The sequence below is a fragment of the Diadema setosum genome, chromosome 21 (genome assembly GCF_964275005.1).
Source record: "Diadema setosum chromosome 21, eeDiaSeto1, whole genome shotgun sequence".
Classification (NCBI taxonomy): Eukaryota; Metazoa; Echinodermata; class Echinoidea; order Diadematoida; family Diadematidae; genus Diadema; species Diadema setosum.
The window spans coordinates 13,487,303-13,501,722 of record NC_092705.1 but is presented as its reverse complement, the minus strand read 5'-3'; the positions used below and the strand labels follow the sequence as shown (position 1 = coordinate 13,501,722).

The 14,420-nt window shown below is 38.3% G+C and overlaps 1 protein-coding gene across 1 annotated transcript; it reads left to right on the top strand.

Annotated features, from left to right (window-relative positions):
• The first annotated feature begins 9,001 nt into the window (after positions 1–9,001).
• LOC140244613 (carbohydrate sulfotransferase 1-like) lies at positions 9,002–10,806 on the top strand. Its single transcript, XM_072324234.1, has one exon. It carries the CDS (start codon positions 9,227–9,229, stop codon positions 10,718–10,720), a length of 1,494 nt encoding a protein of 497 aa, XP_072180335.1. The 5' UTR covers positions 9,002–9,226; the 3' UTR covers positions 10,721–10,806.
• Positions 10,807–14,420: the final 3,614 nt, after the last annotated feature.

The window sequence follows — 14,420 nt, the reverse complement described above, 5'->3', positions numbered from 1 at the left end:
GGAGTCCCCTGTTTGCAAGGGGTCCAGGTGGGAGAATCTCCTGATCAAAAGGGCTTTTAGTCTCTGTTAATGTCTTAACTGTTGAGCATTCTGAACCCTTCAACAGTCTTTATAGTTAAAGGTTAGTCATTTCAAAGAACCATGATTTCATATTAAAGAAAGGACCAGTCACACACCATATGTTCTCTGTTTGCATACATTTGAGATATGGTGCTGTATTGTTTGATATTATGTTTGATGATTGATTTTCCCACCACTATGTGTAAGTTATGCAGGTAGTATTTCTTCTTTGTTTGATTATTGAGTGCACTCAACCTCATGATTGAATGAGGAAAGCAAACACACAGGTCTTATGTACCCAACTATGAATGAAAAGTACAGGAATCAGTGGTGACCTTCTCTTCCATACTTTTGAATAAAATAATGGTAAAATTGGTTGTTTGTCACAATGCTGTGAAACTGGATAAGATTTTAATTGATCAAAGTGCTATTTAAGTTCTTGCCCAGTTGCCCAGGGCAAGTGAAAAATCAAAGTCAGGCCAGTGTTTTGGAACAATGAGAACAAAATTAGGTAATCAAAAAGTTTTGAAGCCACCCTTTTTTCACTTTCCCCCTTCAAACCGACGAATTCAACCATACAGAAGACCAAAGAAAATAACTGTAATTTTAGTGATCAATGCAATTTCATTTCAGTAACTTTCCAACACTTAGGTGAAGAAGCCCCAATCAGAAGCGGATCTAGAGGGGGGGGGGGGGTTGGGGGTTGCAACCCCCCTCAAAAAAAAAAAAAAATCTGGGGACCATTTTTTTTTTTTATCTTATCTTTTTTTCTAAACTTGTAATTTTATTTTTTTCTATTTATGTATTTATTTTATTTTTTATTATCATTAGTAAGGGGGAGTTAATTTGGCAATGACCTCTATACCAAAAATAGTGGTGTTTTAGATGCAAGAAAACGCCATTTTCACACACAGATTTTCAACAATTCTCCCTACTCTGGGAGGGGGGACACCCCCCTCCCACACCCTCCCCCCCCCCCCCTTAATAAAAAGCTAGATCCGCCCCTGCCAATGCAATGCAATACTACAGTGTAACATTTGATTGAACCAAGTTTGTTAAATGTGTTTAAGTGTATAAATCAATGTGTGCTGTTTACAATAATGATTGTCTTTTAAATCAAGCAGTTGACTTTCAAGTGATTTCTCTATTTCATGTTCTGATATATTTGTGGACTTTTTTTTTTTCGGGTAAGTAAAATCCATGTGTGGGCAAGTTTTCTGCAACAATTTAAGAATCTGCTTGTCTGAATACTGAAGAGGAAATTTACCCCAAATTTTATGCAATGTATACCATGGTTATGTAGATTCAGTGAATGCAGTAATACATACCACTTGGAGGGGAAATTTCTCCAAATAGATAAAGTGGATTTGGTGAATGCAGAAACATTAGTGGAGCACATTGGTAAAATTTGAGGCATATCAGACAATTATTGGTCATTCAAAAGGTTGGAATGTTTCGGTCATATTCTTTTCTACCAAGTACTGTGAGATCACAAATAGTTTAAATACAAGTACTTACATGTAGTCTTGTTATCCAGCAATGATAGTATACAAGTTCACCATGAAGCTTAAAAGGGATGGTATACTATTGGAGGAGATGAGAATTGGGCTTTTAACTTTTTACGAGATACCAAGAACACACTGGCATGATATACAATTGTAGTACAGAGCATACCATTTTAAGAGGAATTCAAAGTTTATTTGATGAAAATCAGGTTTGGACTGACTGAAACATCCAAAAACAAAAGCAAAACAAAGTGATCGTAATAAAGTGTGGGTCCCACACTTTATTAGGCTCGCTCTTTTTTTTGGATATGGGCAAGTCCAAGATAAGGTCCCCTCAGAATGCAAAATTTCATCTTTGCTCAATATTGACATGTTTGGTATCATTTTGAAGCTTATGAGTTGAAGTTTTGATTTCCATGGAGGAAAAATGATATTATGTAAATTTATGCAAATTTCAAGGGCTTCATTTGCATAAATGTGAAGTACAGCGTTACGTATGGGACATTTATAAAATTTCATATTTATTCAAAGGAAAGCAAATGATATTTGATTAATATGTGGACATAAGAAGTTCATCAAATAGTTTAACTTGGTATGAAAACTTAGGGATTATGCAAATGATTATGCAAATTAGCTTGTGTCTTATCATGAGATGTCCCATACGTAACAAATTGAGGTCATTTTTTTAGGTTTTCTCTGAAATTTCTAAGGTTATTTGAATGCCCTTTTGGAAAGTTCTACTTTATTGTTTAGAGAAGTTAAATACCATAGAAAAAAGAAAAAACAGTAAAAGAAATATTTTTTATTAGGCAATTAAATAATGTTACGTATGGGACAAATGCGTTACGTATGGGACATCCTCATACATATTGCATGTGAATGCATGTAGCTAGCTGGGAGGGTCTCTCAGTACACAGATGGTCAATGATCCTGAAGAAAGCATCCCAACTTTGCAGCTACTTTTGAGCTATAGACACTTGAAACAATACATGAACTTGACTGAATAATTGTCAGAAAGGGGGAGGGGGAGATGGCAAAATACACAATGAAAATCAGCATTAAAGGGATGGTATAGTTTTTGTAGAAATGGGATTCAAGTTTTCAACATTTTACGAGATGATTAGAAACCAATTATATGAATTATTAAAGAGCATTACAATTCTAAGACTAGAGGAATTCAAAGTTTATTTGATGGAGATCCAATTTGAAATGGCTGAGATATCAACAACAACAAAAAACAAATAAAAAGTAAAATGAAGTGGTCCTAATAAAAAAAATGTGACCCACCTTTTGTTAGGACACATTTCTGGATATCTCAGCCATTTCAAAACGGATTTTTGTCATGTTAACTTTGAATTCCTCTTAGAATTGTATGCTATTTAAATATTTCAGAAAAGAAGTGCTAATTATCTTGTTAAAGTTGAAATCAGAATTCCCATCTGAACCAGAACTGTACAGTCCCTTTAAGTAGAGACCTCTGATTTAAGGGGTACTGAAACCAAATACACAAGCATATTGAAAAATTGCAGTTCAACTACAAGTATATTGGGTACTGTTCACCAAACAATTTAGAGCTGTAGCTACATTGTAGCTGCATTGTATAACACATGTGATGATAATGCAGATGTTACTTCAAATTAGTGTTTTTTGTATCATTTTTTTTTTATTGCAAGTGATAAACAAATTGTCCTTAATAAGTTTTCAGTAGTAGCCATGACAAAAATCATGGGTATACAATGTACATATCGAGGTGTGACTCGAATCAATGACCTGATTGCTAGACAGACATCGTATATCCACTCGATTACTGGGGTTCCACGCAGCAGGTATTGCATATATATTTATTAAATTTAATATTTCTTGTGTCCAGTTGTTTTTTATTGTCCCCGCCGAACGAGTTCGAGCAGGGGACTATGAAACGGGCTCCGTACGTGTGTGTGTCCGTGTGTCCGTCCGTCCGTCCGTCCGTGTGTCCGTGTGTGCGTCCGTGTGTGATCAAAATCTTCAATTTGCTACTTCTCTGTCATTTATGAGCCAATTTTGATTCTGTTTGCTTTATATGATAGCACTACATGGGAGCTTTGAAACTTCTACACAGAATTTCAGTCGTGACCTTTGACCTTGACCTTTGACCTACAGGTGTATATTGTACATTTTGCTACAAAATGCTACTCCTTCGCCATTTCTAACCCGATTTCGATTCCGTTTGCTTTATAAGATGGCACTAGGTGAGGGCTTCAATTCTTCTACACAGAATTTTGACCTTTGACTTCTCTGTCCTTTGACCTTGATTTTTGACCTGTATTGTACATTTTGCTACAAAATGCTACTCCTTCGCCATTTCTAACCCGATTTCAATTCCGTTTGCTTTATGTGATGGCAGTAGGTGAGGGCTTCAAAACTTCTACACAGAATTTTGACCTTTGACTTCTTTGACCTTGATTTTTGACCTGTATTGTACATTTTGCTACAAAATGCTACTCCTTCGCCATTTCTAACCCGATTTCGATTCCGTTTGCTTTATGTGATGGCACTAGGTGAGGGCTTCAAAACTTCTACATATAATTTTGACCTTTGACTTCTTTGACCTTTGACCTTGATTTTTGACCTGTATTGTACATTTTGCTACAAAATGCTACTCCTTCGCCATTTCTAACCCGATTTCAATTCTGTTTGCTTTATGTGATGGCACTAGGTGAGAGCTTCAAAACTTCTACACAGAATTTTGACCTTTGACTTCTTTGACCTTTGACCTTGATTTTTGACCTGTATTGTACATTTTGCTACAAAATGCTACTCCTTCGCCATTTCTAACCCGATTTCGATTCCGTTTGCTTTATGTGATGGCACTAGGTGAGGGCTTCAAAACTTCTACATAGAATTTTGACCTTTGACTTCTTTGACCTTTGACCTTGATTTTTGACCTGTATTGTACATTTTGCTACAAAATGCTACTCCTTCGCCATTCCTAACCCGATTTCGATTCCGTTTGCTTTATGTGATGGCACTAGGTGAGGGCTTCAAAACTTCTACATAGAATTTTGACCTTTGACTTCTTTGACCTTTGACCTTGATTTTTGACCTGTATTGTACATTTTGCTACAAAATGCTACTCCTTCGCCATTTCTAACCCGATTTCGATTCCGTTTGCTTTATGTGATGGCACTAGGTGAGGGTTTCAAAACTTCTACACAGAATTTTGACCTTTGACTTCTTTGACCTTTGACCTTGATTTTTGACCTGTATTGTACATTTTGCTACAAAATGCTACTCCTTCGCCATTTCTAACCCGATTTCAATTCCGTTTGCTGTATGTGGTGGCACCAGGTGAGGGCTTCAGAACTTCTACACAGAATTTTGACCTTTGACTTCTTTGACCTTTGACCTTGATTTTTGACCTGTATTGTACATTTTGCTACAAAATGCTACTCCTTCGCCATTTCTAACCCGATTTCAATTCTGTTTGCTGTATGTGGTGGCACCAGGTGAGGGCTTCAGAACTTCTACACAGAATTTTGACCTTTGACTTCTTTGACCTTTGACCTTGATTTTTGACCTGTATTGTACATTTGCTACAAAATGCTACTTCCGGCGGGGACATATATTACGCACCGCGTAATTTCTACTTTTCCTTGTTGAAACTGAATGGCAAACTGTCCTTCATCAATGGAAGTAAACACTTAACTATTCAATTTTTTAGTAGTAACTATCCTGATAAAAATACGGGGCATACATACTCAGGTTGGTCATAAAAATATAGAATATGATTAAAGATTATGATGGTAAATATTTGGGGAATATTGTTCCCTTGACAATCTGGATCAGTATTTGAGTAATTTCAACTGATTCTACCTCAATAATAATGCAAAAATTTGTTTATGGGTATTTTACAAAATTATTTTGCAAAATACCCATAAACATGGTTCTCCACACAATAAACGAATGGGGGACAAGGGGCATGCACACTCAAGTTGGTCTTAAAATATAAAAATATGATTGAATATGATTATGATGGTAAATATTTGGGAAATATTGTTTCCTTGACAGTCTGGATCAGTATTGAGTAGTTTCAACTGATTTTACTTCAATAATTATGCAAAATACCCATAAACATGGTTCTCCACACACTAAACGAATGGGGGACAAAGTGTCCCATACGTAACACGTCATGTCTGTCTTTAATTCGAACCTATAATTACAGCTTTGTGCCTCATGACATGAAACTTACCTCTGATAATCTTGAGTGTTGTGACTTTCATCACAGTGAGTTACAAGTTGTAGAACGAAATACTTTCAGAGAGTTTTGAGGTTGAAAAAATGTTCAAAAAGACAAAATTTTTCTGGTCCCATACGTAACGGCACATATTTTCTCTTCTAGAATATAAATGTGAAGGTCATTTTTCTCCATCTTTTACATGATTATACTTCTCCTAGATATCAATCACCATGATAAAGTTCAATATGATCAAAGGCCATTAACACTATTTTTCAGGTCATAAAAGTCTCTGAATGTCCCATACGTAACGTGCGCGTTATCTTGGGGACTTGCCCATACCTCAGCCATTTCAAAACCAATTTTCATCAAATAAATGTTGAATTCCTCATAGAATTACATGCTCTTTCATATTTCATAAGAGGTTTCTCATTATCTCACCAAAAAATTTTAAAAACCTGAAATTAGGTCTCAACCAAAACTGTACGATCCCTTTGATAATAAAAATGCATAACTTTGGAATGGATTGTCAAATTTTCCTCAAATTTCACTGATGTAGTCTACATACATTGGATGTGCAATCTATGAATCAAACATACATGTATTTAAACACTGAGGTAAATTACCTTCTCTTTAAGTCTGCATTAGATACAATTGTACATTGTACTTTGCTTAAATTGTTTGTTGTGCATTGTTCCCTATTTGTAAAATTTTCCATTTTCACTTCTAATCACTTTGATCACTTATGTGGGTAGCGCTTTACAAAAAACCATTATTAATATGATTATTATTAGATACATAAAAAAAAAAAACCAAATATTTACAGTTACTGCCAGGATGTATTACATGTACATGTAGCTTACATAAAAGGAATTCACACTCCTGGCACCATTCCCAGTGCTGAGCAGTGAAGTAGCAGTAAGCTGTTAAAGAATGAAGTCTCTAAGGCAGGCAGGTTTAACAAGGCATTTCCCATTGAATTATGAAGTCTCCGTAGCCTATCTTTTGTTTATGTCGTTTCTAGGATACTGAACCTTTTCTTTTCTTCACTTTACACAGGATTAAAGGACACCAGACGAGAAAAAGCTTCACAGCTGACCAGGCTGGAGTATGGTCAAGGGTATACACAACAAGCTACAGATTCTTCTCCTTCAGGTCATTATTGAAAACACACCCCTGGATTAATTCCTTGACTGCCAGAAAATGAAGGAAGTGACAATAATGGCTCTGTCAGCTGATCCAGCTGCGTGAGGTCACTCCAGGGAGGGTGAGCTGATCAAGGCAGTAGTGGACGAGCTACGTCAGGACACTTTACGGATCACGAGGGGATTCCATGATCCAGCACTGGGCATGATGAGTAAGCTGACATTGTTGCTTGTTAAAGGGATGAGGAAGTGGTCACAAACTGTAGTGATTGATGCTTTTCCTCTCTCACTCTCGCACTGTCCTTGAGCAACTACATGTTCAGTCAACCTTGCCTACATGTAAGTCAAGTCTATTTGGACTGAACTAATAGCTTCGACTTCGAAAATTTGACTAATGGGGATTAAAATCAAAACAATATAAAGAAAAGAAGACTTCAAAAGACCTTCAAAATTCTATAGGTGATTATTCGACCTACTTGAAACGTCCGTATTTTCACGCGATTAATAGTTTCATGCTGAGCAGCTCAAAAACATGTTCTTGAATTCGTGCTGCATGATTGTCAAGTGATTTTAAAATGTGCAGAGAAAATTGTGGAGATAATTTCGCGGGTTTTAGAATTCGCGCTAGCCTAAAGTAGCACGAAATGCCCAAAAATTGATGCACTGCAAAAATTTGTGCGGTTACAGTGTGTGAAGTCGACTAAAGCAAGGATGACTGTATTGTGAATACTTCTATCCATGTGTCTTCATGATGTAAGAGATGATCGACCCTGATTGCAAAATGGCAACTGGCAGCTAGAGAAAAGTGTAGGATGTGACCACTTCTCTGTGTGACCTTTAGAGAAGTACTCCATGCCTTGTGCAAGAATGCTTTGGAGTGAACCAGTCGCTGTTTTAGTTTTTTCTTTCATGTAAGACATTTTGTTCTTGCGGCTCTTTCAATCTACTGTCCTGTGCTGTATTTTTGTCAAACAAATCACAAGAGCTCTGCATGCTTCTGCAGAACGATTCTAGATCTTTGGTAGAAAGGGAGGTTTGAGAGTGTACATTGAAGGCTGTCTGCTTGTAATACATGTACATACAATTTGTACATACATGTAGGCAGTGTCTTCATCAGCACACAAAGTTTTTGGCACATTTTCTTTTTTTTTTTGTTTCCTCTATGTCTCCCAGGAGAGGCCGACGTCATCTGAACTGAACAGGACATCGCATGTTTACTTTCATGTCACAGGCACCATATCTGTCACAAGCCAGTCCCTTTAATTAGGTGGTGAGTCATTTTCTGGATGGGAACGAGAGATACCAGTGACTGCTAACTGCAAACTTGGGTGAGGCGCAAGGGAAGATCGAAAGGGAAGAGCAAAAGGGACAGAGGAGTGGAGAACAGGAGGAGGGGAAAGAGATTACAGGTGTTGACGGATATACATGCAGGAAAAAGGGAATCTCGCCTTGCATTTTGAAGGAGCAGCCGCGAGTCGCTTGACAATCTGCCAGACGTACTTTTCAGCGAATTTTGGCAGGCAAATCCTCGTCTGGGACTGGAGTTTGAGTCTTGTCACACTGCACACTTCAGGACAGTAATTCAGGATACCCCCTTATCTCTCCCCTTCAAAGTGTTAATTCTGCGACGAAGTCAGATAACTGATTTATGAATACAAATATGCAAGTGTATGTGTTGCTGAGTAAGGGATGCCTGTAAATAGAGTGCTTTTTGACATTTTTAGATTGGCTCGTGTTTCAGTGGACAGAGGATCATATAGCCAAGATCTGGCTTACTAAGGGGGGCGTGGGATTTCTGTGTATTTGCAACTCATGTTGGCCTCGTGTGTGTATCATGATTATTATAGCAGTATATGTTGGGAATATGTCACCCAGTGCCTTTGATGGTTTTGATCGTGACACGCCATGCATTTGTCGGAGTAAATTGTGGCTTAGTTAACACAGCCATAAGAGATATCATTCTTGTGTGATGCAGAAACATTTTATGACTGTAGGGCCTAGAGGTTGAAATATCTTCAGGACTGTACAGTATGGAGGTAAAAGTATCTTGATTATGAACAAATCCAAAGTAGGGTGGATGTTCTTTTATGAATGAATTTTTGTAGCATTTTGTCGGCTATGCATGAGACTGGAATACTTGTGCAGCTGATGCTCCCTTTAATAAGGTGGTGAGTCATTTTCTGGATCAAGTAGAATAATCATTGCAAGTTGTCTTGCATGCGCAAGTTATCAACACGTGTAGAATGATGTAGTAAACATATGTATATTTAGGTATTCTGGGTGAGTTGGAGAGCAATCAAGCCATGAATCGACTCACTGCATTCGGTGTGGTGTGCGTAGCAGCCATCATCTTTACTCTTGTTGCGTACGAGAAGCTGATTCGGGGGTCCATCTCCCCGATCCTTCCCTGGCCCCAGGATGGAGACAAGCTGCAGAAATATCTAAAGGCTGCCAGCTTGGACAGAGGGATGAACATGATATCTCAGATTCTCAACAGCAGCGACATGCAAAAATCAAACACTGTAGTGGGACTGCCGACAAGCGTCAACCTCACAGGGCGCGATGATGCAGAAATAGTGGAGGATACCAGCTCTTCAGACTTGTCGAGCTCAGTAGATGAAACCGGTGAGGCAATTCTTCCTGTGGCTGGATCGATGGCCAACAGGAGTGCAGAGATGTTTTTGAATGAGGATGTAGGAGACAAAACTGTGGTGTCGGGATCGCGAGACAGCGGGAAAAGTGTCAAAGAACCACTCCCGCTCAGAGAGAATGACAACAGACCAGTTCAGATTGTGGTCCTTGCTCGCATGAGGACGGGGTCGTCTTTGGTGGGAGAAATCTTCAACCAGAACCCTACGCTTTTTTACATATTTGAGCCCCTCCACGCTGCCCAGGTGCTTCTGCGCTCTCACAAAGCCGACCAACAACAGCGCGACAACTTCTATTCCACTCTCCTGCGAATGATCAATGCCTGTCAGTTTCCATCGTATTTCATGACAAGTTTGGCGAAGTGGGGCCTTGGAAAGTCCAAAAGTAGTGGCATATCACCCATCTGTAAAGTCACCAATGGATGTTCAAAGGCATCACATGAACAACTGGAAGAAAGGTGCAAATCATTCGGCAACCGAGTGGGAATGAAGACCATCCGTGCAGATCTGAGCTTGCTAGAGTCTCTCGTAAAGGACGATCACTCTAACATCAAAATCATTCATTTGGTACGGGACCCGCGTGGAACCGCAAATTCTCGCAAGAGCTACTATAGTGACTCTTTGAAGAAAAGCAGAGCGAAGAATGAGCCATTTGATCTGAGAGGGAGAACTCCGATTCTCTCGTTGAGAACGTTGGGTCTGCTCTCTACCAACCCGGAGCGTCGGGTGAATACGATTGTCAGCTACTGCCGGTGGATCGTGGACGCCGTCATGCTGGCCAGAACCAGACCTGCCTGGCTGGAGGGTCGCTACATGATGGTCCGCTATGAGGACCTGGCGCTGGATCCGATACAGGTGTCCGAGGAGATATACGACTTTGTCGGCATGACGATGCCAAAGAACGTTCAGGAATGGGTGGTGAATAATACCATGGGCGACAACAAGAAGAGTAAGTCAACGTTCAGCACCCACAAGAACTCGACAGAGGCCATGCAGAGCTGGAGGCATTTGCTGTCGTATCAAGAGGTCACGGACGTGCAGATGATCTGTGGAAAGGCCATGTCCCTCTTGGGATACAGGCCAATTCGGAGGCCCGACGACCTGGTAGACATGAACTTTAACGTCGTCGAGCCCCTGCCTGCAATGTGACGCCCCTAATTAACGACTCGTGCTGGCCAGAGCTGTGAGAAAATCTTTATTTCTAACAACAAATGTGTCCAATCAGCAGTCATCCTTAGGAGTATAATGCCGCTCTATCATGAAGATGAGTTTAATCAACGTAGAGTAAAATCTACAGAGAGAATGGTAGAATTTATGTCTCATGACTTCGACACCAGTAGCAACTGCACTTGCAGTTTGATAGGTGATACTGCCATCATCTTAATAGACCTCTGCCATATATTTTTTCAAGAAAATTTGATAGAAGAAAAATTTTGAACTGATAATTCAGCAGCTATTTTGTAGAATCCCATTCTCCTGAAAATAATACCAAACAATACCAGTAGTTGCTGCATACATGTAACTGCAGCTTTAGTTGTGTGTGATCAATGCATTATGTTTATCTTATTTAATTTCAAAATATGAAAATTTGATTAAGAGTTTTGTGAAAGTCCATGTGAAATCTGATTTGCTGGTGTCATTTCCTTATCTAATTTGCATAATTTTATTGTCACCAATAGAATTTTAAGCATTATGTCATGAAGCTGCAGATGAAATTCCAGAATTTGCAGATTTGCATTCAATTTTGGAGACCTGCCAAAAATAGATTTTGCTAAATTCTCTGTGGCATTTTTGTATTAATATACCAATACTCTTCAAGGCAAAATGTAGCTCTCAGAGGGGTTTACAATTCATCTTCCACCATTTGGAATTCGCTTGAAGTACATATCAAAAGGTTCTACTGAGAAACTTGCCCGACTGATCCAATTTGCCGGGGTATTTTGGCCAGTTATTTTGGAGCATTTTGAGACAAAATTGTACTATGATGTAGATCAGAGAAACCGACTTTTATTCCTGAAGAGCCATCCCCATTCAGTAATGAGTACAGCAGGTAGAATGATACGCTGGTCAGTCATGCCCTAGCAATCTTACATCAATCAATCAATCAATCAGTCAATCATTGTATTTCCCAACAAGCTGCATGTCATTCACTATCGCACAGAAGATAGATGGGAATTGCTACGGCCCGATTCGTTATTATCGATAATCAATTGTAAAATATTATGTAGCAACCTTGATTCGATATGTTCTCTGATTGAAAAATGTTGTTCTAGCTTTTTTGTCGAATATTTTGCATTTTCGTCCTTGCCCAACTGAAATTGTGTTATCACAGCATTATTTCACACATTTCATTTGTGTTTATTTTAGAGCAGAAATCGACAGTTTTTGTAGGCATATGAAAACCTTATTTTACACATAACATTGTTCTGATTTGTTGATATTGATTAATAGAACAAGGTAATGGAATTGTTTAAAATTTTCACTATGCTGGGGAAAATTTGCTTAAATGTCAAAATACCAAAGGCTTCAGAGGTAATGGGATTTTGTGTTTAAGGGATACCTGTGTCGTAACTTTTTGCAAGGTATGTAGCGACACCGCTGTGATTTCATTCAGAGTAATGCTTGTCATGTGATATGTCTTAAGATACACTCCAAAGAAAACCTGTTTTATTGTTCTTACTTTCCTTCCAGAATGATGAAATATTCTGTACATGCATTCTCTCTTCTTCCCCCCTCATGAGAGATGCAGTGTGTTTGTTTTATGCCACAAAATATGGAAGCCGCAAATGCATCTTACATTGTATGTGTTGATGGACTCAATTGAGTCACAAGTAAAAAACAGTATTTTGAATTTCATGCACTGTTTATAGCATACTGTACGTGCCACATATTTTGCAAAGTTTGTATTTTTGCGAATTTTGTAAGTCGGACGCTACTCACAGATTTAACATCACGCGAAAGTATTAACGTAGATCACAACATGAATGTGACATGTACATGTATGTGTACATGCACACAATTGTATGTACTGCTGAGCAGTAGGCCTACACAATACACAAGCAATATGCGTGATGATCGTTTACTCCATGATTGCCAGTTTAACCACTCGCGAATTCGTCGGGAAGTTCGCAAAAAATTAGACTAGCTAAATATGTGGAGTATACGGTATACAGTGCAATGATTTATAAACATGTATGAAGAAATATTGTGCAATTTTTATCTTCAGAGCATTGAAGACAGCAGTATTTACATTTACCATTGTATTTGCAGTTCAATGGCAGAATGCCTTGAAGATTTTTAGCCTCACAGTAATCTACAGTAAGTTGTCAGCATCTGAATTTAGCATGTAGTTCAGAGAGAACATCGTAGTTGCAATGTAAAATTAGTGCAGTACGAGACAATCACACTTTGTATAACCCCAACTTCATATGTGTGAAGGAGACACCAGCGCGTACTTTCCGTGAGGTGTAATGCATTATCGTAGGAAGTAAATTGTACATCAATAAAGTGTCCATTACAAAAATGTGGCAACCAAAGTTTCAGTACAGATGGGATCACATGATCAAATTTTGTCATGAGAATCCTTCAGTGGGGAAGAAAGACCACTTTCATACCTTAAAATAGCTCCTAGATAAGGGAAATGGAAGTTAGATTCTTTTTCATTTTGTCATGGACTGTTGTGAGGAATCTTTGTGATAAAAAATGTATGAATTGCCAATGAGGTATATTTTGATGTAACCACGTACATGTAACTACATGTTGAAATAATATGATGTTGCTTCTGATGCACTATATATTCCAGTTACAGTGTAAATTCTAGAACTGTTCTTCAAATGGTTAGTTTCATATCAGAAAAGGCTGGTCAGTTGCAATTTGAAGTATGGCATTCAAAAGCCTACGGGCATTTCGGAGAAAATAAAGAGGGGAAAGTTAGAAAATCCAGACTTAAAGCTTTGGGCTCTTTTACCACTTTGCCTTAATGCATCTTATGGTGTTTTCTAACAGAAAAGTGTTACGTTGTAGCTTGAATTTCAGTCGAAATTTGAGTCCAATGTCAATGTACGTGCTATTTGATACTTTGAAAGTCTTTTTGTAATGACGTGAGGAGGATTACCCTTTGTAATAATGTAGTCAGTGACTCAGAGAAGGCCATAATACAGGGTGTCATCTTTTGTGACATGAACTGTGATGTCAAGGCCATGTGTTTGATTTTTTTTTTGATAATTGAACAGAGTAATTGTTTGTATTTAAGTCCTGCTAAACTTCTGAAATAGTGATGTACATGTATGCTTCTTAGATTCAAAGCTGCATGTAACCAGAAAAACAATCAAGATGTCACTTTAATGTATTGATTGAAGTACAAAGTATTGTCTTGTCTCTTACTTGTACTGTACAAGCTAAAATTTTCGCGGTGGTTTTATTTTCGCGAATTTCGCGTATTACCTTTGAACCGCGAAAATAACAATGCGTGAATAACTACGTTCAGTTAGACCCGCGCAACTGCGAAATTAACAACACGCGAAAATATCTGTACGTGAAAATTTCAGCCCGTACAGTAACTGTTACAGGGTTTACAGTTAATGCCAGTCAATAGGATATATAGTAGGGGCATATTTAGGGGGAAACAATCAAGTATGGATTTGATTTGATTTATTGTGTTTAAGTAGCATGCTCAAATTTTTTGATACTGCCTGAATCTTCTCGAAGCAGTGATGGTGAAATGTTTTTCGAATTTATTTCTTCTTATTTCTGTTGGGCACACTGAGTCTCTGAACAGAATGTGAGTCTGAATGTGGGTACTGTAAAAGTGGAAATTTTCGCAGTGTTGAAATTTTTGCACATTTTGCAC

What these genes read in the sequence shown, in the direction of transcription:
- LOC140244613 (XM_072324234.1), top strand. Translation starts at nt 9,227, where the DNA reads ATGAATCGACTCACTGCATTCGGTGTGGTGTGCGTAGCAGCCATCATC.